Source organism: Anabrus simplex, chromosome 1, assembly GCF_040414725.1.
Source record: "Anabrus simplex isolate iqAnaSimp1 chromosome 1, ASM4041472v1, whole genome shotgun sequence".
NCBI classification, from domain to species: Eukaryota; Metazoa; Arthropoda; class Insecta; order Orthoptera; family Tettigoniidae; genus Anabrus; species Anabrus simplex.
The window spans coordinates 941522430-941545523 of record NC_090265.1 but is presented as its reverse complement, the minus strand read 5'-3'; the positions used below and the strand labels follow the sequence as shown (position 1 = coordinate 941545523).

At 38.0% G+C, this 23094-nt stretch overlaps 1 protein-coding gene across 3 annotated transcripts in view; it reads left to right on the top strand.

Annotated features, from left to right (window-relative positions):
• mahj (LisH and WD40 domain-containing protein mahjong) overlaps window positions 1-23094 on the top strand; it is a 460349-nt gene that overhangs the window by 178956 nt on the left and 258299 nt on the right. For 2 of the 3 annotated variants that reach the window (XM_067136681.2, XM_067136683.2), the window contains exons 8-9: window positions 16442-16576; window positions 18803-18945. In XM_067136681.2, the coding sequence (XP_066992782.2) occupies window positions 16442-16576; window positions 18803-18945 (278 nt within the window). The remainder of the gene's footprint in view (window positions 1-16441; window positions 16577-18802; window positions 18946-23094) is intronic. The other variant, XM_067136682.2, reaches the window with a different exon arrangement.

Genomic DNA, 23094 nt, shown 5'->3' with positions numbered 1-23094 from the left:
TACTCCTATATGAGCGACACCATGGGATTAGCGACACAATGGTTCTGCCTTACGTATGATCAGTCCCCATTATATGATGAATTCAACGGGATAGTATGAGTCCCTGTGGTTAGTCCACTTATGTGAGAAACGCCATAGGTTTGTGTTGCCTTTATAGTTTTGCGTTGCCTGTAAATAGCGCCACAATGTGCAAAACACCATAGGTCTGTGTTACACGTGTGCATTACACCACCTGTGAATAGTACCATAATGTGTGGAATACCACAAGTCTCCGCTACTTTTGATTAGTACCGCAACATTACACATAGTATGGTTCTACTTTCCTAGCGATAAATACCATTATGAGGGGCCGATGACCTGGATTTTGGACCCATTTTGATTATAAGCATAATCGATTTAGCATCGTGCTATAGAAGCAGTCCCTTGGTTAGTAATATGATTGTTTTGTGTCAGCTTTTGTGCATGTGAGGCACTGTGGTCGGATCCACTGATCGTTTTAAATTCATATCCGTCCATCCATTCGTTCTTTGTCCTCACACTTTGAATTCTGGTTAGTGGAGGATTTTGGTCTTTTAAATTGTCATTTCATTTCGTCTCATTTCGTACCATTAGGGTCCGATGACCTCGATGTTAGGCCCCTTTAAACAACAAACATTAATCATCATCAATCAATATTACCTTTCAAACCATGTGTAACACATTATCCTGCATTTTTGATTTCATTAAACTATTTAACATAAAAACCCTGGAGTTCTTTCATGGATACCATGTATTTGTATTTTCCCCCTTCAATTTTCTTTTATTGCCTGCGCTCAAGAATTTGCTTGTTTGTGTGAATTGGATTGCATGCAAGCTTCTTTCATAAACCTGTGCAGTGTTGGCTTGAATTAAGTCCTGCAAACTGTCATAAATGCAGTGAACATCATTAAAACTCGACCTCTTAAAGCTAGATTTTTCATTAAAATGTCCCAAGATATAGGAGTTGAACATATGTCTTTCTGATACTAGCACTCAATGACATTTTCATCGGAAATGTATTACCCTGTGTTTTTTAGCATAGGCGGGAAATATATTGTTATATAGAAGAAGGAAACCACTTTGGTGCTAAGTGCTTTATTGAGACTAACTTTCTGTTGAAAGTTGATTTCACACCAGGCTGTAATTAAGGCCACAAAATGCTATCTTACCAGTCTTAGCTCTTTCCCATCCTTTCATCGCTGAAAACCTTTGATGTGTTAGTGCACGTAACTACTAGACAAAAAGTTGCTTATTTAAGTGATCTTTTTACAAAATTGAACTTGTTGAATAAGTCTCTGCAAGGAAGGGCAACCCATTTGATTCAGCTTATTGACGAAGTTTCGGTCTCCAAAATGAAGCTGCTTCTCTGGAAGAGGAAAAATCAACGAAGGAGGAGAAATGGACTACTTTCCATGTCACAGCATTTCATAACAGAAAATGAAATAAACTTTACTGCAGAAATTGTTTCCACAATAAATGAAAGACACTTCTCTCAATTCAGTGTTTATTTGGAAACTTACTCTCCTGAAAACTGTGACAAGTATCAGTGGGTTCCAAATCCTTTCACCAGTGATTTTGCTTCGGACTTCAGTACTGCAGAAGAGGAAGAACTGATAGAACTTTCATCAGATTCTTCGCTAAAAGTGAAATTTCCATGCATGACGTTGCCACAATTTTGGTATTCTGCAACGAAGGAGTTTCCTAGCTTGAGCTAAAGAACACTGAAGATATTAATTCCTTTTGGAACATCTTATCTATGCTAGTGTGGGGGTTTTCAGCAGTGGCCCTCATAAAAACCAAATACAGATCAGGACTATGTAGAGAAGAAAATGAGTGTAGCTTATCTAAATTAGTGCCAAGATTTGACAAACTGTGCAACAAGCAAGCTCAAGTTTCACATGGATAAAGTTTTCTGAGATGAAATGTACTTCATAATATTTTGTTTTTTATCATTTTCCTTTTATTTTTGTTTTAGGTTTTAATTTTCAAGAATATTATTAAGAGAAGATCATTGTTTTGCTTTTCATAACTTAGTAAAGGGTTTCCATACTGCACTTTGTGTGTACAAGTGCTTTTCTTCTAATTTGGTTTATTTTTTCTCAGATTTTTAGAGTGAGTATCAAAATATTGATAGTTTTTACTGGGCATCCCACAGGGGAGACAAGGAAAGAATATTGTTGGTCATGAGAGCTATGGGTTCAGAAAGGTTGAAAACCACTTCTCTAATAGGATATTTCCCGTTTTCCTGGAAAGTAAACGATCAAAGTAAAGAAACTCGAAAAAGGGATGAACGCAAGAACTAGTTGTGTCTGTGCTGTTTCATATTTAAGTTTCTGATCTGACCAAAACATATGTTACTGATATAATAGCATTTTGAATTTTAATATAATAAAGCATCTCTTAAGTTTCCTTGATCAGTAGTTGTGTGTTGACCCATGAATCCCAAGGTAATGGATTCTAACCAGGCAGAGGTAATCAGATGTTTAAGGGGAAGACAAAAGTCTATTTGGCTCTCCAAGTTGTTCGGAGTTGGTACCTTTTTTTGGTGTTTACCCAACAAAAATTAGATAGCCCAACAGAGGTCTGGTTTCTTGCCATCTTGTTTAAAACGGAGCATCAAGATTGAGTCAACTGAGCAACTTGGCGATGCATTTTGGGCCATGTAGCTGTGAGCTTGCGCTCAGTAGATAGTGGGTTTGAACCCCACTGTCAGCAGTCCTGAAGATTATTTTCTGTGATTTCCCATTTTTACGCCAGGCAATTGCTGGGGCTGAACCTTAATTAAGGCCATGGCTGCTTCCTTCCCTGTCCTAGCCCTTTCCTCTTCATCATTGCCAAAAGACCTAACTGAATGGGCATGACATTAAAACATTTGAAAAACTCACAGGCAATCTCAATTGCATCCAGTTAAAATGAGTGGACTACTCAAGTTGATGTGGATGGTGCGCTGACCAGCACTTGCCCACTCAAGGTGCTGGAGGAGAGAGTATTACATTTACTTTTCATAGAAGAGGAATAACATCGGGGTGCATAAACTTCATACTCGCTTTCCATATTGATGGCCACTTTTTGCTATACACTCTGTTGGAAAAAATGGTCCATGAATACCACAAGCAGTTCTTCCAGCTGGGCATATTTTAATTAATATTGGATCATAGCCGTCTAGAGTGACGATAATGGTAATCATTCCCTCTTTGTACTTATTTTAGAATTTCATCAAGACACTGAAACAGTGCATGACTTTTAAACAACTAATTTATCACATTGAATTTTCGTCCACATTTTCTCACTTATGATATTTTAAGTTGTTTTGTTTCCATGTTTATTAGCCGAGGATGACCCATATGAGGTCGTAACTTGTCATAGTCACACTAGTCTTTCAGTGTACAAACCATTTAGTTTTTAGTGATATACATTAGAATTGTATTGAACAGTTAGACTGATATAAATATGAGGACCCTAGAAGTCAAGGGGTCTTGGTAATAAAAATCATTGTTTTGAGAAAACTCGCATCAAAGTTGAAAATGTTTGTTAATAGGGAAAAATAATGAGAATTTCAACATTTTGACCATATGAAATAAATGTTCAGCTCCTTAGCTTTTTATTACCAATGATAAGAAACAGGTACAACATCCAGTTTATGTTTTATATGTAGAAAAAATTGGAGAGTCCACACATGGACCCTTTTACCTATGACTTAAAATTGCAAAAGTGAAAATGTTTAGAGTACTTCATCAAAATAATATCCTTTATTGTTATAAAAAGTACAATGTTTTATCAAAATTTTACTTGCTCAGTTTATAGAACAAAATACGAGAGGTCAACACTTTTAAACATGTATTACTTGTTTTCATCTATATCGTAGATGTTGTTACCCAAGTCAGTAGCGACATAATCTTCATTATCTGCAGGAGTACCAGGGTGTGGTAGTTCACCAATCTTTGTTTGATGGGATAGGCTTCGATAACATGGGTGGTGGATTGGTGGCACAAACTGCAGAAGTTCCATCAGGTCTTAATACTTTCTGTATTTCAGCTTTGGCTGTTCAGCAATCAGCTGAAGGGTGGGAGGTTGCGCAGGAAGTTTACCTGTTAGTTTTTTTCTCATGGGCTTTTCCTGGTAAGGCAGAATACCTTGTGCTGATGTTGTCTTATAAAAAAGAGTGGTTGGATTCGTCTTTTCATAATGCAGTACCTGCATTCCTCATATCCCTGGCACGGTTTTCTTGTAGTAGTGATTTAGTAGTTGAAGATAAATGAAGTCTTCATCATCTTCATAACAAAAAATTTTCAACTTGCTGAGGCAATCAGATTTATCCAGTCTTCTGGTACATATAAATTACATTGTTTCTTCTTTCTTTTAAGTTCAATGTTTCCAAAGTCTTGATCACATTCATTGTACGAATGTCCAGCAATTAATAAGTGGTGATCAACAGTTTCAATTTGGGAGTTCTGAACAATATAACACCAAAACTTTACAATTAGGTGGCTTTTGTTCTGCCCTCCACAGTTGTCACTGAAGACTGAGATTTGTTTTACAGCAGGAGGAAGAGTTTTGATGTACTACAACAGAGAAGATGCTATCTCCTGGCAGTCCCTACTTGCCTGCCCTTCGTGCCACACATACATATGGGCCACTGGTTAGGTTGTGAATATTGAGGTTGTATGTCCACAGTCGTCACATATAGTAGGCATTTGAATTTGTTACATGTGGAGTCGGCATCATCTTTTGAAAATCAAAGCATATTGCAACTTGGTTGTCATCCTTTAACTCCTTGCATTTTCTTTTGGCTTCCTTTGCTGCCTCTCCCTTCCTTAGATGAACTTCTTTCTCAACTTCGGCTGCATGCTTTTCGTCAGGTGTACCATGTGTCGTTTTAATTTGGAGCCTGTCACAAGTTATGCAGGTATTAATATGGGGCCTGTGGAAGCTTATATTGAATTCTGTCGTGTATATATGTCTGTAAAAGCTTTCTTTTTCAGGTTTCATATTTACTTCTTGACAAAATGTTCCATATATTTTATACATTATTGGCACACTTAAGTCTTAAGTCTTCAGACAACTTCCTGTTTGGAGCTTTTGCCCTACTGTAATGACTTGAGTAGAATGGGAATTTCCTTATATGCTTCCTGATTATTTCAACTCTGTTTGCTGGGATTTTGTTCGGTGGCTCCTCCTTTCCACGTTTGTCACGTGGTGAAATGCCAGATGGATTTGCTTTTTCGTTAACAATATTGTTTCTTATCCTTTTGTTAGATATGTCAAGTATTAAAGAAGAAAGTTTTGCACACACTAAAACCTCTCAGGTTATAATTGCATGATACATCTATGTGAGTGACAGGTGTGATTTTCTTCCTTTTCACAGGCTGTATCTCTTCAGACACCATTTAAGAATGACGTCGGAAGTTCCCAGCTGCCTAGTTTCCAATAGTCTTTAAATATTACTTCCCTCTGCTCATCAGGAATATTTTCATTACAATTGAACCCACACTGGTGATTGTATTCACTAAATTTCTGGCCTTATGCAGCTTCTTATTACAATCAACATAAGGCTGTCCTGTGTTCCTCGATTTCTTTTTCTGATGACATTTCCAGATTTGCTCTCTTCTTACCTTCTTTCTTACTTGCTGAGGTTCAGGGGGCACAGCATTGGCCGGCAAGTCTTTAATTACACCAGGTATTTCTTCTCCTTCTTCTGTGTTACCTAAACATAATAAATACAACTAAATCAATCTTTTTGAAAAAAGCAAAGAAGAAATAAAACACTAAAAAGTGAGTTATCCAGCTTCAGATTAATAAAAGGTTAATCTGTAGCTTACCGGAAAAAGACTCGCTCATTTCATCGTCATCAGGATTATAATCCCTGTCATTATCAAAGTCATGACTAACTCCAAACAGTGGGGCATCACTGCTATTACTTGTAGAACTGATATTGCCATTATTGGTATCTCCATAACTGTTTCCATTATCTTCCTCAGGCATAGCATCTGAAAAACAATTATTGTTTTATAATTGTGTACACACCGCTTTATTGTTTGCTGTTATCACTACTGATAGGATTGAATGATATACACATATGCTTCTATTAAATAAATAGATTGTTAACCAAATATACAATAAGTACGCAAGTATAAAAGCTTAGCATTGTATTTACAAACTTACTGGCTACTTGTAGGTTAGGTTGAACTTCTTCCTCATTCCCATTCATTTTAAACAAATTATGATGTACTGACCTTTATATGATTAAACATGGCATTAGAATAATCTTTCTTGTCAACTAGTCTTAAAACAAGAACTGGGTGAAATGGTGGTTTTTTTTTTTTTTTTAACAACACTGCCAACTGCTTGCTTCTACTAACAGAATCATTTGCAATTGTTGGTGGTAAATGGGTCCTAGTGATTTTGGACCTCTAGTGATCCAAGGTTGAATTACAACCCTCAAAGTAGTCAAGGGGCATGACGCTAGGTGGCATTACCTGTCAAGGAAATCACTTCGATCCTTTTACCATCTACAAGATTAACATTTTCACATCCCATTCCTGTACCTAACTCATTTTTGTCAAGAATGTCACTTACACCCCTTAACCTCTGGGGTCCTCATATACTCTTCTAAGAATTGTATTAAAAAATTGTCATTGCAGAATCAAGTATGAATTTCATCACTTGTAATGATTAAATTCTTCTTGCTTGGGGACTATGTTAGTCTTAATAAATTTATCTTAATTTACATATAATACAGTACCAACTACCACAGAAACACATAGGGTTGGTGTCGTAAAGAACATGTGGCCGTAAAACTGAGTCGCGTCCATATCACATGCCAACCCCAATTAAGATAGAAATGGGCCAGGTGTTATTATTATGCTAATGATTATAATGACGACCGGCAGCAACACTCTGACGGCACCTAACATCCTGTATGTCAGTTATATCCGAAACACTGACTTTCGAAAAATTACACCAACTTCGTCAGAATCAAATTCAAGATCACTCTGTGAGTGAAAGCTGATACCCTCTGATAGATAACAGCCATGATCAAAAATGCAAGTACACTTCTAGTAAGATTAAACAGTAATCCTCCCTCGGACTACACATGCAAGTATATTTTACAGCATGCAAATCTCACCTATTGTTTATACACTAAATCAATTCTGTCCTTGAGAGCAACAGACCCATCCCTGATCTTGCTACCTGTAAAATGGTGTATCTAGGAAACTCAACACTATTGTTAACTAGGTTCATAATATCCTATTGATTAATGTGTGGCACATTGTAATTATAACTGACTTGGTCTCAGAACACCCAGCGGAACTGACCAGCAGTTGAGCCGAGAATAAGAAAGGAGGAGGTGGCCTTCACCTAAAGGATTTTCCCAGGACTTCTGGGAAGGGAACAGCAGGTGGCTTGTGAATATTGTCTCTTAACTTTAGTTCCACATTCTTTCAAAGACAACATGCTTGAGGGAATATGGCATCATAGTTGTCAGAGCAATGAACTGTTAAAAGAAAACATAACTAATAGATGCTCGTTGTGACCTGCTATCCCTTCACATGTCCTATTAGGTGAGTCCAGGTATAGAGTGAAAGGGAAAGAGAGCAAGGGAGATAAATAGCTCTGCGTCTTTCTACTCGAAAAGCTTGACATTGGTCTAACACTGACTTAGAGGCAATGTTATCATGTACCTAAAGACTTTTTTTTTTACAAGTTGCACCGACAGTAGGGTTCGAACCCACCATCTCCCAAATACTGGATACTGACCGCACTTAAGCGACTGCAGCTATCGATGGTTATGAATTTCATGTTTTTGGTCCGTATTGAACTGAGAATAATATATAAGTAATAATAATAACAACGTAAACGTTTCCACCTTTTCAATACTACAATATATTCATAAAATTACAAATTACACGGTACTAGTTTCGACCCATCTAGGGGTCATCATCAGCCGTATTGGAGCAAAGATCATTTGTGGCGAAATCCTAAGAAAATGTTATTTTAAAGAATAACAAGTGAAAAGAGATGTTATGGTAATAGTTAATAATACAAGGAATATACATACTAAGAGGTTTTTAACAAAGAATAAAGTATAAATGGGGTGTTGTAAAAATTATAATCATGGAAATCAGTAAGTTCTTGTATTGAAATGAAATATGGCTTAGGAAGAGGGCTTAAGGTGGGGCTGAAGGGTGCGGGAGAAAGTGTAACTGTCTTGGAAAAGTACCTTTGATTAAATTTAGGATTGAGTTTAGGTTGGCTGCATTATTGTTTCTGAGGAAAGTGATAAATAGATCGAAGAGTATGTTGGGTTTCTCTGAGATTTCATTGAGATTGTGACTGGCATTAAAGTATTGGTCTAGGTGTATGTAGTAATTTTCCATTATGTTGAGTAAAGGGCCCTTGTTTGCTAATACGAGGATGTCCATGTCTTGTTCAATATTGGTGAAATTATGGTTATAATCTTGCATGTGTTGGCCTATGGCTGAAAACCTGTTGTATTTTATTGCGTTAGTGTGCTCGTGGTATCTGATAATGAAGTTTCTCCCGGTTTGCCCGATGTAGGTTTTTTTACAGGTGGTACATTTGATCCTATAAACTCCTGATTTTAAAAAACTGCTGGTCTTGTTGATGTGTGAAGTATTGTATAAAACGTTCATGTTCTTATTGTTGGTTTTGAAGCTATTTTAACGCCTTGTTTCTTAAAGATGTTGGTTAACTTGTAGATATCATTGTTGAACGTGAAGGTGGAAAATGTTAGATTCAGTGCACCCCCAGTCCCACAAACGAGCCACATACAACAGCATAGTTCACCGAGCCTTCAGCATACCTATGTCCAATAAAGATCTAAAAAACGAACTCAACACAATCCGCGGAATCGCAAAATTCAACGGCTTCAGCAATCATTTTATATTGTATATCCTGGAGCATATTATTACTAATTTAATTTTTAGATTTTAGAGGAAGGTGAAGAGCCCTATCGCTCTCTTCAGCTGACAAGCTGTTCCTGGAAGAATTCTGACCTGTTGTGTTTCAAACCAATTAAACTTGCAGCCACAATTTACAATAAACTGTAACTGTTCACTGTAAATATCCTTAGCGCATATGCCCATTCCAAAACTGGTTTGATAAGCTTCATCATACTTTTGCGAATGATTCCCTTGTTCTGCCATCGGTTAAGCTTCCTCAGCCTGTTTCCAGTCATTTGACCAGATTAGGAATGGAATGAAGCCCCATCTAGCAGCATGGATAGAAATTGTACCGACTGCCAAAGTCAGTCGCACTCCTCTGGGGTAATGATTAATGACTGAGAGATGAAATGAAATGATATTGGAGTATTGCTGGAATGAAAGATGATGGGAAAAACAGAAGTACCCACAGAAAAACCTGTCCCGCCTCCGCTCTCTCCAGCGCAAATTTCTCATGGTGTGATCAGGATTTGAACCACGGAACCCAATGGTGAGACGCCGGCATGCTGCCATCTGAACCACGCAGACTCCATTCATTAAGCTTATTTGGTCAAATATATATTACAAGCTGCATTAGGTATTATTGTAGGGGCTCTGTATATGAAAGTTCATAGATGATTTGAACTAATTCTAGATGGTTTGTACAAATGTTATATGGTATTATCAAAAGAATAATTAGGTTGATAAAGGAAGCTATTTCTTGTCTTGCAGTATGAGTGTATGTATATCTTTCAAGTTGTGTGATGCACACATTTTTATGAGGAGGAGTTGGTCCCATTTTCAGTAGACCCTGCATTTTTCTTTTCTTTTTTTTTTTTCCAGGTTATCATTCAGAGATGGGTGTTAGCATTTTAGGATCATTTTAACCCATTACTGTGCTATGAAATATTATACTGTATTTTGAATATGCCTTCTGAATATAGTGATTCCTATGTTCAGTCCATACATCTTTTAACTTCTTCAGACTGTATATTTGATGCAGTTTGCTAGTATTGTAATTTTTTTCCCTCATGTTCATCAGTATTCATCTTCTCTGTTGGTGTTTGACCTTAAAGTTCAAATTGTATTGTAAATATAATGTCTATTCAAATCTCTTTAGTTCATCAATCTTGTAGGGTACCAGCATTATCCTCCTCAAGTATGGTCAGCTGCAACAAAATTAGTGCATTTAATTATATTATGGTGTTGGTTACTGTAGTCACATCCTAGTTCGTGAACCATGGGCAACAGCTGAGTCGCCTAGTAAGTGGTCCTGAGAGTCAGGATAGCAGTTGCTATGGAATGGGAGTGGGCATCTCGGACATATTCTGAGTCATGGCCCTCCTTGTGCTCAGGTGGCTAGGGCTTTACAATCCACCATTGCTCCCTAACCCGTTAGAGGAGAGATCCTCACTTGGACTATGTGTAAGTAGGGTAGCATCCTGCTTCATGAATTTACTGAGCTCAGAACATTTTAAGCAAGCCTCGGATCTATGGAAGTAACAAAGTCCCACACCCATTTGACAGACGCAGGACTCCTTGGAAACAACTTGGCGAACAAAATGGTATTCGATGGGGAGCTATCAATATTAATGGGGCTTATGAAAGAAAAAAAGTAGAACTGGCTGAGGCAACAAAGAGGATGCATCTGTATGTGCTAGGAGTAAGCGATATTCGGGTAAGGGGGGATAATGAGGAAGAGATAGGAGATTATAAAGTTCACTTGACGGGTGTTAAAAAAGGAAGGGCTGAGTCTGGGGTAGGGCTGTTCATCAGGAATACTATTGAACGCAACATAGTTTCTGTTGGGCATGAAACAAGCGAATGATGTGGGTAGATTTGGCAGTTGGAGGAATTAGGATGAGAATTGTCTCAGTTTATTCACCATGTGAGGGTGCAGATGAGGATGATGATGATGATGATGATGATGCTTGTTGTTTTAAGGGGCCTAACATCGGAGGTCATCGGCCCCAGATGAGGATGAAATTGACAAGTTTTATGAAGCATTAAGTGACATCATAGTCAGGGTCAACAGTAAGGATAGATGGGATAGTACTAATGGTCAGTTTCAATGCGAGAGTTGGAAATAGAACTGAAGTATACAAAAGGGTGATTGGTAAATGTGGGGAGGATATGAAAGCTAATAAGAATGGGAAGCGTTTACTGGACTTCCGTGCTAGTATGGGTTTAGCAGTTACATGATGATGATGATGATGATGCTTGTTGTTTAAAGGGGCCTAACATCGAAGGTCATCGGCCCTTAGCAGTTACAAATACGTTCTTCAAGCATAAGGTTATTCACTGCTACACATGGGAGAGTAGGGGTACCAGATCCATAATAGACTATATCTTAACCAACCTTGAATTCAGGAAATCTGTTAGGAATGTACAGGTTTTTCGGGGATTTTTCAATGACACAGACAACTATCTGATCTGTAGTGAACTAAGTATCTCTAGGCCTAGGATAGAGAAAGTGAAATCTGTCTGCAAACATATAAGGGTAGAAAATCTCCAGGATGAGGAAATTAGAAGCACATGGTCATAATTAGTGAGAAGTTCCGAATAGTGGACAGTAAACAGATTCCGGATGTAGAAAGAGAATGGGTAGCATACAAGGATGCTGTAGTAGCCTAGGGACAGCTGTGTGTAAAGATGGGAAAAAGCGAACATCTTGGTAGAATGATGAAATGAGAGCAGCTTGTAAATGTAAAAAGAAGGCTTATCAGAAATGACTCCAAACAAAGGCTGATGCAGACAGGGAATTACACGTACAGAGTGAAACAGGTAGTTGTTGAATCCAAAAAGAAGTCATGGGAAGATTTTGTCAATAACCTGGAAAGGCCATGTCAAGCAGCAGGGAAACCTTTCTGGATAGTAATAAAAGAATCTTTGGAAGGGAGGGAAAAGGAAATCAACAGTGTTTTGAGTAATTCAGCTGAACTCGTAATAGATCCCAGGGAATCACTGGACAGGTGGAGGGAAGATTTTGCAAATCTTCTCAACGTGACAGGAAATCTTCATGGTGGTGTCCCGAACAACCAAGCTCATGGGGAGGAGGAAAATGATGTTGGTGAAATTATGCTTGGGAAGTGGAAAGAATGGTAAATAAACTCCATTTTCATAAAGCAGCAGGAGTAGATGAAATTAGACCTGAAGTGGTGAAATATGGTGGGAAGCCAGGGATGAAATGGCTTCAAGAGTAGTAACATTAGCATGGAGTGTTGGTAAGGTACCTTCAGATTGGACAACGGCAGTAATTGCACCTATCTATAAGCAAGGGAACAGGAAGGATTGCAACAACTATCGAGGTATCTCATTGATTAGTATACCAAGCAAAGTATTCACTGGCATCTTGGAAGGGAGAGTGCGATCATTGGTTGAGAGAAAGTTGGATGAAAACCAGTGTGGTTTCAGACCACAGAGAGGCTGTCAGGATCAGATTTTCAGTATGCGCCAGGTAATTGAAAAATGCTACCAGAGGAATAGACAGTTGTGTTTGTTTTGTAGATGTAGAGAAAGCATATGACAGGGTACCAAGGAAAGAAATGTTCACCATTCTGGAGGACTATGGTATTAAGGGTAGATTATTAAAATCAATCAAAGGCATTTAATTTGACAGTTGGGCTAGAGTGAGAATTGATGGTAGAATGAGTTCTTGGTTCAGAGTACTTACAGGGGTTAGTCAAGGCTGTAATCTTTCATTGTTGTTCGTAGTTTACATGGATCATCTGCTGAAAGGTATAAAGTGGCTGGGAGGGATTCAGTTAGGTGAAAATGTAGTAAGCAGTCTGGCCTATGCTGACTACTTGGTCTTAATGACAGATTGTGCCGAAAGCCTGCAGTCTAATATCTTGAAACTTGAAAATAGGTGCAATGAGTATGGTGTGAAATTTAGCCTTTTGAAGACTAAATTGATGTCAGTAGTAAGAAATACAACAATTGAATATCAGATTGGTGATACAGAGCTGGAACAGGTAGATAATTTCAAGTATTTAGGATGTGTGTTCTCCCAGGATGGTTATATAATAAGTGAGATTGAATCAAGGTGCAGTAAAGCTAATGCAGTGAGCTCGCAGTTACGATCAGCAGTATTCTGTAAGAAGCAAGACAGCTCCCGGAGGAAACTTTCTTTACATAGGTCTGTTTTCAGACCAACTTTGCTTTACGGGAGCGAAAGCTGGGTGGACTCAGGACATCCTATTCATAAGTTAGAAGTAACAGACATGAAAGTAGCGAGAATGATTGCTGGTACAAACAGGTGGGAACAATGGCAGGAGGGTACTCAGAATGAGGAGATAAAGGCTAAGTTGGGGATGAACTCAATGGATGAAGCTGTACGCAGAAACCTGCTTCGGTGGTGGGGTCATGTGAGGCCAATGGAGGAGAATAGGTTACTTTACTCTTATGGGGGGTAAGAGAAACAGAGGGAGACCAAATCAACGATTGTTAGACTCGGTTTCTAAAGATTTAAAGATAAAAGGAATAGAACTAAATGAGGCCACAGTACTAGTTGCAAATAGAGGATTGTGATGATTATTAGTAAATTCACAGAGGCTTGGAGACTGATTGCTGAAAGGCTTAATGGTCTATAATGGTTATGTATGTATGTATGTAAATTATATCATGGTCCACACACAGTCCTTCAATGAACTGCTTGCACATTAATCTCCAGACTTGAGCAAGTGAGTTAAAAAATTTTCACTGTAGGGCTGTTTAGTCATCATTGCTGTAAAGCCTTTCATTTTGAACCATACAAAATTATGACCGCTCTGCATCATATCATCATCATCATCATCATCATCATCATCCTAGTGAATTTCCGCTTGTGCAGGGTCTGCTCTTTGGCTCTTGTAACGCCACTTCGTTTGATCCAGTGTATCCTTGGGGTGCAAGCCAATTATTTACTTATCCTTATTAATAGTGTTCTTCTACCTCTGCTTTGGCTGCTCATATGCTCTCTGGCTTTCATTTACAGTTGTTAAGTGGTTTTGGCAATGGTGGAATGTACTGCCCTTGGGACATGTCCATGCCAGCAAAGCAGACTTCCTCTCATCTTCTCTGTAATGACACACTAAATTGCCTCTGAATGGTGACATAAGTTACATGGTCACAAAGAGAAATTTCCATCATCCATCGGTGCATGCATATCTCTATGGCATTGTTGCTGCCCAGCACTCAGTTCTATACAGTACCAACCATTCAGATGACAGTCCTGTAGATCATTGATTTGAGCCAGGCTGACTTTAATCTCATCACATAGTACACCACTGAATTTCAGCCAACACATCCAGTCCATATTATCTCTTGCTCACATGTCACCACTGTTGCTACCATCACCTTGGAGAAGGGAGTCAAGATACTTGAAAATGCCCTCCTTTTCTAAGTTTTGTCCATTGATTTTGAGTATTCCAGGAATTGTAATAGTCTCCAGATATTTAATTTTCTTGGTGTTCAGCTGGAATCTGAAATGGTTCAATTGGTCTTTCCAAGACTGGACTTGCTGCTTCAGTTCATATTTGGTAGAAGCAGCAAGCATGACTTCACCGGCGTACAGCATGGTCCGAGGCACATTCAGCTGTAAGTCCCGTGTTATGGTGTCCATGACTGCTATGAGCAGAATTGGTGACAGTGCTGGGCCTTGATGCACTGAACCATCATTGGAAAACTGTTAAAAAGACCAGCCAAACTTTGCACACAGTTATTGGTATACTTATGAAGCATTTTGATCCAGTTGATGAGTCTTTCTGGCACACCAATCTCGCAGGTACCGTACCAGAATACTTAGGGTGTAACATGATCAAAAGCCTTCTGTAGATCTGGAAATGCCATGTCCTGTGGTTGGATCTTTTCCCAGTGTTTCTCCATTAGCTGATAAAAATGGCAACATTTCTTTCACATCCCTTAACAAAACCACCCTAATTGATAGTGAGTTGAAGTATATTGTGAATTTGGTGGTTTGAGTATTCCTTCAGGGATCATCATGGTGTGAGACATGCGGCAGATTGGACAATAGTTTTTTAAGTCGGTTGGGTCACTCTTGAAGGTGGGAATTGTTATGCTCGTTGACCGATGAGTTGGTACAGGCTCGCTGTCCATAATGAAATTGAAGAACTCGGTTAGCTTCTCCACATCCTACCATCATCTCCTCGTATCCAGGTGCTCCGGGCAAGTTGGCCGTCCGGTTAGGGACGCGCTGCTGTGAGCTTGCATCCGGGAGATAGTGGGTTCGAACTCCACTGTCGGCATCCCTGAAAATGTTTTTCTGCGGTTTCCCATTTTCACACCAGGCAAATGCTGGGGCTGTGCCTTAATTAAGGCCACAGCCACTTCCTTCCCACTCTTAGGCCTTTCCTATCCCTTCATCGCTGTAAGACCTATCTGTGTCGGAGCGACGTAAAACAAATAGCAAAAAAATATCCAGGTGCATCTGGATTGTGTCACACATGGTTCCTCTCCCTCTTGACATCAATCAGTATGTTCCACTCCAGATCCCTTTACCTTGTACTGTTGTTAATGTGGCCTATTGTTTGTAATTTCATCTTTCTCAACTTCTGTTTCATGTATAATTTCATACCTTGTTTTGGCAATTTTTCTTCATTCATCCATGTCTGAACTAACTTCTCTTTATATTTGGTCTGCATTGATTTGTGTCATTTGTCTTCTTCAAGATATTCTGTAGCCATTTCCTTTCAGTTATTCATATCCAATATTCATCCTCTTTTGTCACTCACCTAGTCTCATTTTGCATATCATAATACATATATAGTGTGCTTTGTGAATTATTTCCTAGACCTTTATTGATACATCTTTGTAACATGGTAGGTTCTCTATGCAGTGAGAGAAAACCTCCAATTATGTCCTCTTGCTGATTTCCATATCCAGTCTTGAATTTCCCATCTGTTCATTTCCTTAGTATTGATGTTGTTCTCTGTAACTTCCATATCCTAAATTGTGATTTTTTTCTCCTTTTCTTTAAAATGACTGCAATTATGAAAATAAATACAAAAAATATGTCTGCCATCATATCCATCACTAATCTCTCTCTCTCTCTCTCTCTCTCTCTCTCTCTCTCTCTCTCTCCTACCTAGCTTGCTCTGACCATTACATATATGCTCCTGTCAATTCAGTGAGTAAAAGCAGCACTTTATTATTAAATGGTTATCCAGCTTGAGGAAAAACCATTTTTAAAAAATTTCTTGTTTCGATTCTTAATTCCTGTATGAAACAACTGACAGAACATGGGGGTTCCCATTATCCTAATCCCTAGCTACTTGTCCTTCATAACGAAAAGACTAACAGTGGATTCTATTACCGTTTAAAAAAATATTTTTCTTTTCTTCCTTCTTTGTATGATTTGATTTTCATTGGGTAGTAAATGATTGATAACCAAGGGTAGTATATGAGTGTGTTATAGAATTGCATATACTGATTTGGTTTTGATTGGTTGGGAGTCCCCACATAATGGTGCTTGGTATTTCTAGACTTACTGGAGTTTCCTAAGAATGAGGTGTCTACTCAGACAGCCACCACCCCTACCAGGGATTGTTATGTTATGTCACCTCCACCTGTGTCGTACTTCAAGCCCAGCTATAGTTCAGGACTAAACTCAGTATCAGGTAGGACAAGAAGTATTGACAGTGCTGTTTGAACCATCAGGCATTGGAATGATAATGCTTCATAAACTGCACTGCTGATTTTTAACTTGTTTTTTTGCTTAGTTGCATGAATTAAGTAGATTTACCTCACATTTAGAATGGAAGTGAACCTATTCAGTTCTACGAATAGTAAAACAAATCTTTAAAAGTGAGAAATAGTTTGTGTATTATGTGTTCTTTAGTGCTAAATGAATTGTAATATTTATTGTCTTGGCATGTTTATTGTGCTGCATATTTATGAGCATGAGTGTAATTTTTTCCAAGTGGAAACGCATCCTTCAGTCATTTGTTCTCCATTTGTGGTACTGATGCTTGCTTAGTAGTTCATTATGGGCATGGTAACTGGTCATTTCAACTTGAAATATTGTTTATTTTTCAGTATACATTAGGGATAGTTCTAGGAACTGAGTCACCATTTCATGGCATCATTCTTTTTTTATTCAATATTATTGTGAAATAAAATCTATTGTGATAAGGTTTTGATTTTGCATAAGCCACATTGTACCCTGAATGAGTGAAAGCATGCATGGAGTTAAATATCCTATTCATTTCATTACTTTCATTTGTTCATCACAGCTACGAGTTTTTCTATCATTGTGAGGTCTGCTAGAGTAAAATTAACAGTTTATGAAATTGAAACAATTGGAGGATGAATATTTTAAGAAGCTAAACTGAAGAGTAAGGAGTCCATTAAAAGCAATTTACATTTCCAAATTCATGAAAATTTGAGAATAATGAAAACCAGAATAACTTAATTTACTCCTTTACGAATATTATATTTGTATTGTTTTTCCCTGTTTATTTTTTGAAGCTTTCTTTTTCAGTATTAAATTGTTCTGAATTTGCTTATAATATCCATAGTATCTTAGTATATGAGACATTTATAAGGAATGTAGTTTTCATTTGTTGATGTATTTTCAGTCACTTGGCTCCACCATCTGTGGAATCTTCCAATTGCCAGTTATATCCATTGGGGGTCAGCGCAGTTTCATGTCCTATATTTTTATGTTTTTAGTTTTCACAAGATATATTTGATGCAAATTATTTTCATTTTTCTGTGTCATATTTCTTTCATTGGTAATCAAATTGACCTACAGTGGAGTGTCAAGTGTTTGCTTAGTAATTGAATCTCTATAATTTGATTGAATATAATGTTGTTCCAAATCCTGCATGGCTCAGGTGGCAGAGCGCTGGCCTCTCACCTCTGGGTTCCGTGGTTCAAATCCCGGTCGCTCCATTTGAGATTTGTGCTGGACAAAGCGGAGGCGGCACAGGTTTTCCTTCGGGCACTCCAGTTTTCCCTGTCATCTTTTATTGCAGCAATACTCTCCAGTATCATTTAATTTCATCTGTCACTCGTTATTCATTGCCCCAGAGAAGTGTGACAGTCTTCAGCAGCCAGCACAATTCCTATCCTTACTGCTAGATGGCGGCTTCATTCATTCTATTCTTGACCTGGTCAAATGACTGGAAACAGGCTGTGGATTTTTAATAATGTTCTACAAGCTATGAATTCTTGGACTTTAGAATTATCATGGCTAGATAAAATGTTTGAAGTATTGACTTTACTTTGAAAAGAGATTGTCTAAGAGTTGTATTCTTCTCATATCTAAGGAAAGTTGTATATGGTACACGAGTTGTGAACAAAACTCTCATATGAGAGATGTACATTATTTTTTTTTTTCTGTACTTGCCATCCCTTCAATCTGTACTATATGTGCTTAACACGACCTAATACGTTGAAAGTTTATTTTTAGTACATTATTCCACTTTACAGTAAGATATAGAATGAAGAGGGAACAGGAATATTTCTTGTTCAGTGTGTGTTAATATTTTGAGTTCCTTGCCATGCTGGAAGCATTATGAATTCTACTCTTACTCCTTTCTTTTTAAAATTTTGATTTTAAAAGCATTGAAACTTAATTATTTGATGATATTTATTATATCCATACCTATTATATAATGCCAATATTTCTTATAACCCTTTTAAAGATATTGTACATGATGGTCTGATAAGCAATTGTTGAAATGTGCTTAACTTTTGTTGCCTCCTTTTTACCCTAAACTATGCATTTTATTTAGTAATTTTCAAAGCGCAACCTACCTCTCTCTTAAAAAGAGAAATAAAGTGTTGTAACTATCCAACTTCCTTACTTACCTAATTAACATGTTAACTTTGTACAACAGGAGCAGCTAGTGAGTGTAGTAACTCTTCATGGGCAGAAATGGAAAGCTATGTAATAGGCAACATTCAAATCTACCCACCCACTCTAGCCACAAGACAGATGCTGATTCTACGCTACCTGACACCAATGGGAGAATATCAGGAGGTAATTAGTTCTATTGTTTGCTAGATATGCATGACAATAAGAAATGTCCTTGGAAACAAATATTTGCAAAATACCATTCCTTTCTTCATAATACTTCTTTTTTATTTGAAAGATATAGGTTTGTTGGCAGAGATTTACAATTCTTCTTATGTCTTTCTAAATACCGTGTCTCATCTAATATGATGATATATACACTAGAGTCCCATTGATCCAAACCCCGTTAATCCGAAAGTCCGGTTAATCCGAACTGAAATATTCAATTTTTAAAAATGTTATCCTTACTGATATGAAAGAACATATTATAGAATGAAGATTTACTTGCATTTTATTAGTCATAATTTACTAGAATATCTTAATGTAAACATAATTACACATCATAAACCATCAATCACTGGTCGTTTATCTTTAAAACGTATGTTAGTTTCTTTTGCCCTAGTGATTGGAACCTACTCAAAGATGCGGTGTTAAACCAGCGTCTCATAAACATCACATCAGTGGGCATAGCAGCGTAATGTTGCTCAACGCAGCGTGCGGCAAGTTCTAAGGCGGCCGCGGCATCACAATGTGACACTAGTTGTTAATTGTGGTCTTCTTCGTCGTCACTCTGTTCCTCATTAACTCCAGATTCTTTCTCCACCATAGCTACAATTTCTTGGTCTGTTTTTAATTGTTGACAGTCAGCTTCCATCCACTCGCTAATGTTATTGTCATTGACGTTTTCTCCTCTACGGATTCGTAACTACCCTCCTGTAATTTTATACAGTATTTTATTAATGTACTGCTAAAGAATGGACATTTCAAATTAGAGTATGACCGAGCTCAATAGCTGCAGTTGCTTAAGTGCGGCCAGTATCCAGTATTCGGGAGATAGTAGGTTCGAACCCCACTGTCGGCAGCCCTGAAAATGGTTTTCCGTGGTTTTCCATTTTCACACCAGGCAAATGCTGGGGCTGTACCTTAATTAAGGCCACGGCCGCTTCCTTCCCACTCCTAGCTCTTTCCCGTCCCATCGTTGCCATAAGACCTATCTGTGTCGGTGCGACGTAAAGCAACTAGCAAAAAAATAAAAATATATATACAGTATGTACTGTACTGTATTGTAGAAACTAGTTTCCTCAGACGATTGAGGCGCTGACCTTCTGACCTCAACTTGGCGGGTTCGATCTTGGCTCAGTCGGTGGTATTTGAAGGTGCTCAAATACGTCAGCCTCATTTAAGTTGATTTTCTGGCATGTAAAAGAACTCCTGGGGGAGAAAATCCCGGCACCTCGGCATCTCCGGAAACCGTAAAAGTAGTTAGCAGGACGTAAAAACAATAAAATTATTACTAGAAAATATTTTCAGGTTAATCCGAAAATGTCGTAATCCGAACAGACTCTGGTCCCAATTAGCTCGGATTAACAATACTCTACTGTACTGTACATTAAAAGCTGTTCTCAGCAGTATTAGAAACGGCCATGTCAAAAATCAACTGGCAAAGTACAGGAATCAAAATCAATGGGAAAAGGCTAATTTAAGGTTTGCAGGTGACATTACACTTTTGGCCAACGACATCGATGAACTACAAAGTCTAATACAAGATCTTGTCTCAGCCTGTCAAAAAGTGGGACTATCCATGAACCTTTCTAAAACCAAAGTAATGCTCAACAAATGGGCCCCAGCAGGAAAGCTGCATTTAGGGAAACTCCACATTACAACAGGTCATTGAGTTTGTTTATCCCATGAACCTTTCTGAAACCAAAGTAATGCTCAACAAATGGGCCCCAGCAGGAAAGCTGCATTTGGGGAAACTCCACATTACAACAGGTCATTGAGTTTGTCTATCTTGGGCCGCTTGTAAACATGAAAGGGGACTTAAGACCGGAAATCTTCCGACGTATCAAACTAGGCTGGCAAGCTTACGGAAGAAATTCTTCAATCTTCAAATCCAACATGCCAACCTACCTGAAGAAGATAGTCTTTGACCAGAGTGTTCTCCCTGTACTGACTTACGGTTGTGAAACCTGGACATTGAGTGAGTTTGTTAAGCAAAAACTCAGAACAACCCAAAGAGCTAAGGAACAGTTCATGCTAGGCTTCACGAAGAAAGACAGGAAGAGAGCAGATTACATCAGGTCAGTCACAAAGGTCAGTGACATTTTAGAAAGGGTATTTACCCTAAAATGGCAGTGGGCAGGCCATGTTGCTCGGAGAACTGATGGTAGGTGGACAAAGCTTGTGCTTGAGTGGAGTCCAAAAGATCATCTGAGACCTAGGGGAAGACCACCAGACAGATGGGATAAAGACATCCGTTAGATTACTGGGATCAATTGGCAGAACATCGCTCAAGACCATCCCAGATGGAGAAAGAAACCTACCTTGCTTCGGACTTAAAGAGGCCACATCGTAAAAACGATTGAATATGGCTGATTGTGATAGTGATGTTGCCAAGTTTCATTATGCCTTTTCCTCTTAGTATAATATTTCTTAATATATTTTGAATGTTTTCAATATTATTGTAATAATTCTTTATTACTTCCATTACTTTCCTTGATGTTGACTTGAGGATATCCATATAACAGCTTCCATAAATGATCCTACCAATTTTCTTGTTACAAGTTGATAACGTGTATGTTCCAGTTTGACATGAAGATGATAGAATTCTATCATAGAATGATAAGTCAAGTGAAAATGATGTAATTAAAATAATAGAAAATATTAAAATTCCTCTCTTTCTGCCTTTCTTCCTTGATGTTTCTCAAAATGATTGGATTTTTTGTTAGTGATAACTATTCATATTGTAAAATGTGTTCCTTTAAAACTTCATTCCTCAGTTTTATACTTGCAAAACAGTGTGATTTTTTCCTTTAAGTGAAACTGCTTTTTCTTTCTTTTTTTGAAGCAAATTTATCATTATGAACATCAACATTTCTATTTGTCAAGAGAAATTATTAATTTCTTGGTCACATGTAAATATGTTTGAATAAAAATGACATTGATTGAAAGATTGTCTTACTACTGTGGTAACATGTTGTATTCTGATACTGGGGTTTGCAGGCATGCCAATGATGTTTGTGTCAAATGTCAGTACTTTGACAATATTGTTTAGTTATCTTTTGGAAAATTGTATGGTGAAGGCTCTGATTTCCTTCCTGACATCCTCATTTCTTACTCCGACCTTTCTTGTCGTTCCTGTCATATTTCTTAAAAATTTCATTTCACTGTCTTGGATTTTATTCTCCCATCTTTTTGTCAGTGTCCAGGTTTCTGCTGCATATGTCAGTGTTGGATACTAGTACATCTTATACATCACCTCTTTACACTTGATTGGTACTTCCTTTCTCCACACTTTCTCACAATGTGGTAGAATGCATTTCCCTGTTGAATCCTTTTACTGATCTCCATGTCCAGCCTTGAATCTTGCATCAGTTTGCTTCCCCAAGTACTTGAAGCTCTCCACAATGTCAAGGTTTTGCCCCCTTATTTTGATCATTCCTTTCCCTTCACTTTCTCCTTTAGTCAACACCATTATCTTACTCTTTTCTACACTGATTTTCGCTCCATAATTTTCACTAATATCACTCATGTATAGTTACCCTTATACTTCTTTCTCTCTGTTTCCCACATCACAGTATCATTTGCAAACAACAATAGCTAGTCTTTGTGTGAATAATTTCAAAGTAGTTGGAAATGAAACATATGTAACATATTTCATACCTAGCAACTCGGCCGTGTAGTTAGGCTCACATAGCTGTGAGCCATTTTGGAGATGGTGGGTTCAATTCAATCGGCAGCCCTGAAGATGGGTTTTCCGTGGTTTCCCATTTTCACACCAGGCAAATGCTGGGGCTGTACCTTAATTAGGGCCATGACTGCTGCCTGCCCTATCCTAGCTCATTCCCATCCTTGTGTCGTCGAGAAACCTTTGATGTGATAGTGTGATGTTCAAGCCAGTAAAAAAAAAGAAAGAAAGCTGTACTTACTTTGTTGTGTCAAGCCTTTTGCAATTTGTACACAACATTTAAATCTTTCTGATGAGGTATTCAGGTATTCAAAGTTTTCTCATACTGTTCAGGATTACTGATCTGGGGACATTATCGTATGCCTTTTGAATGTCCATAACAAAATAATTGGGTATTTTTCCTCTTTCCCATTATTTTTCTGCCAGTA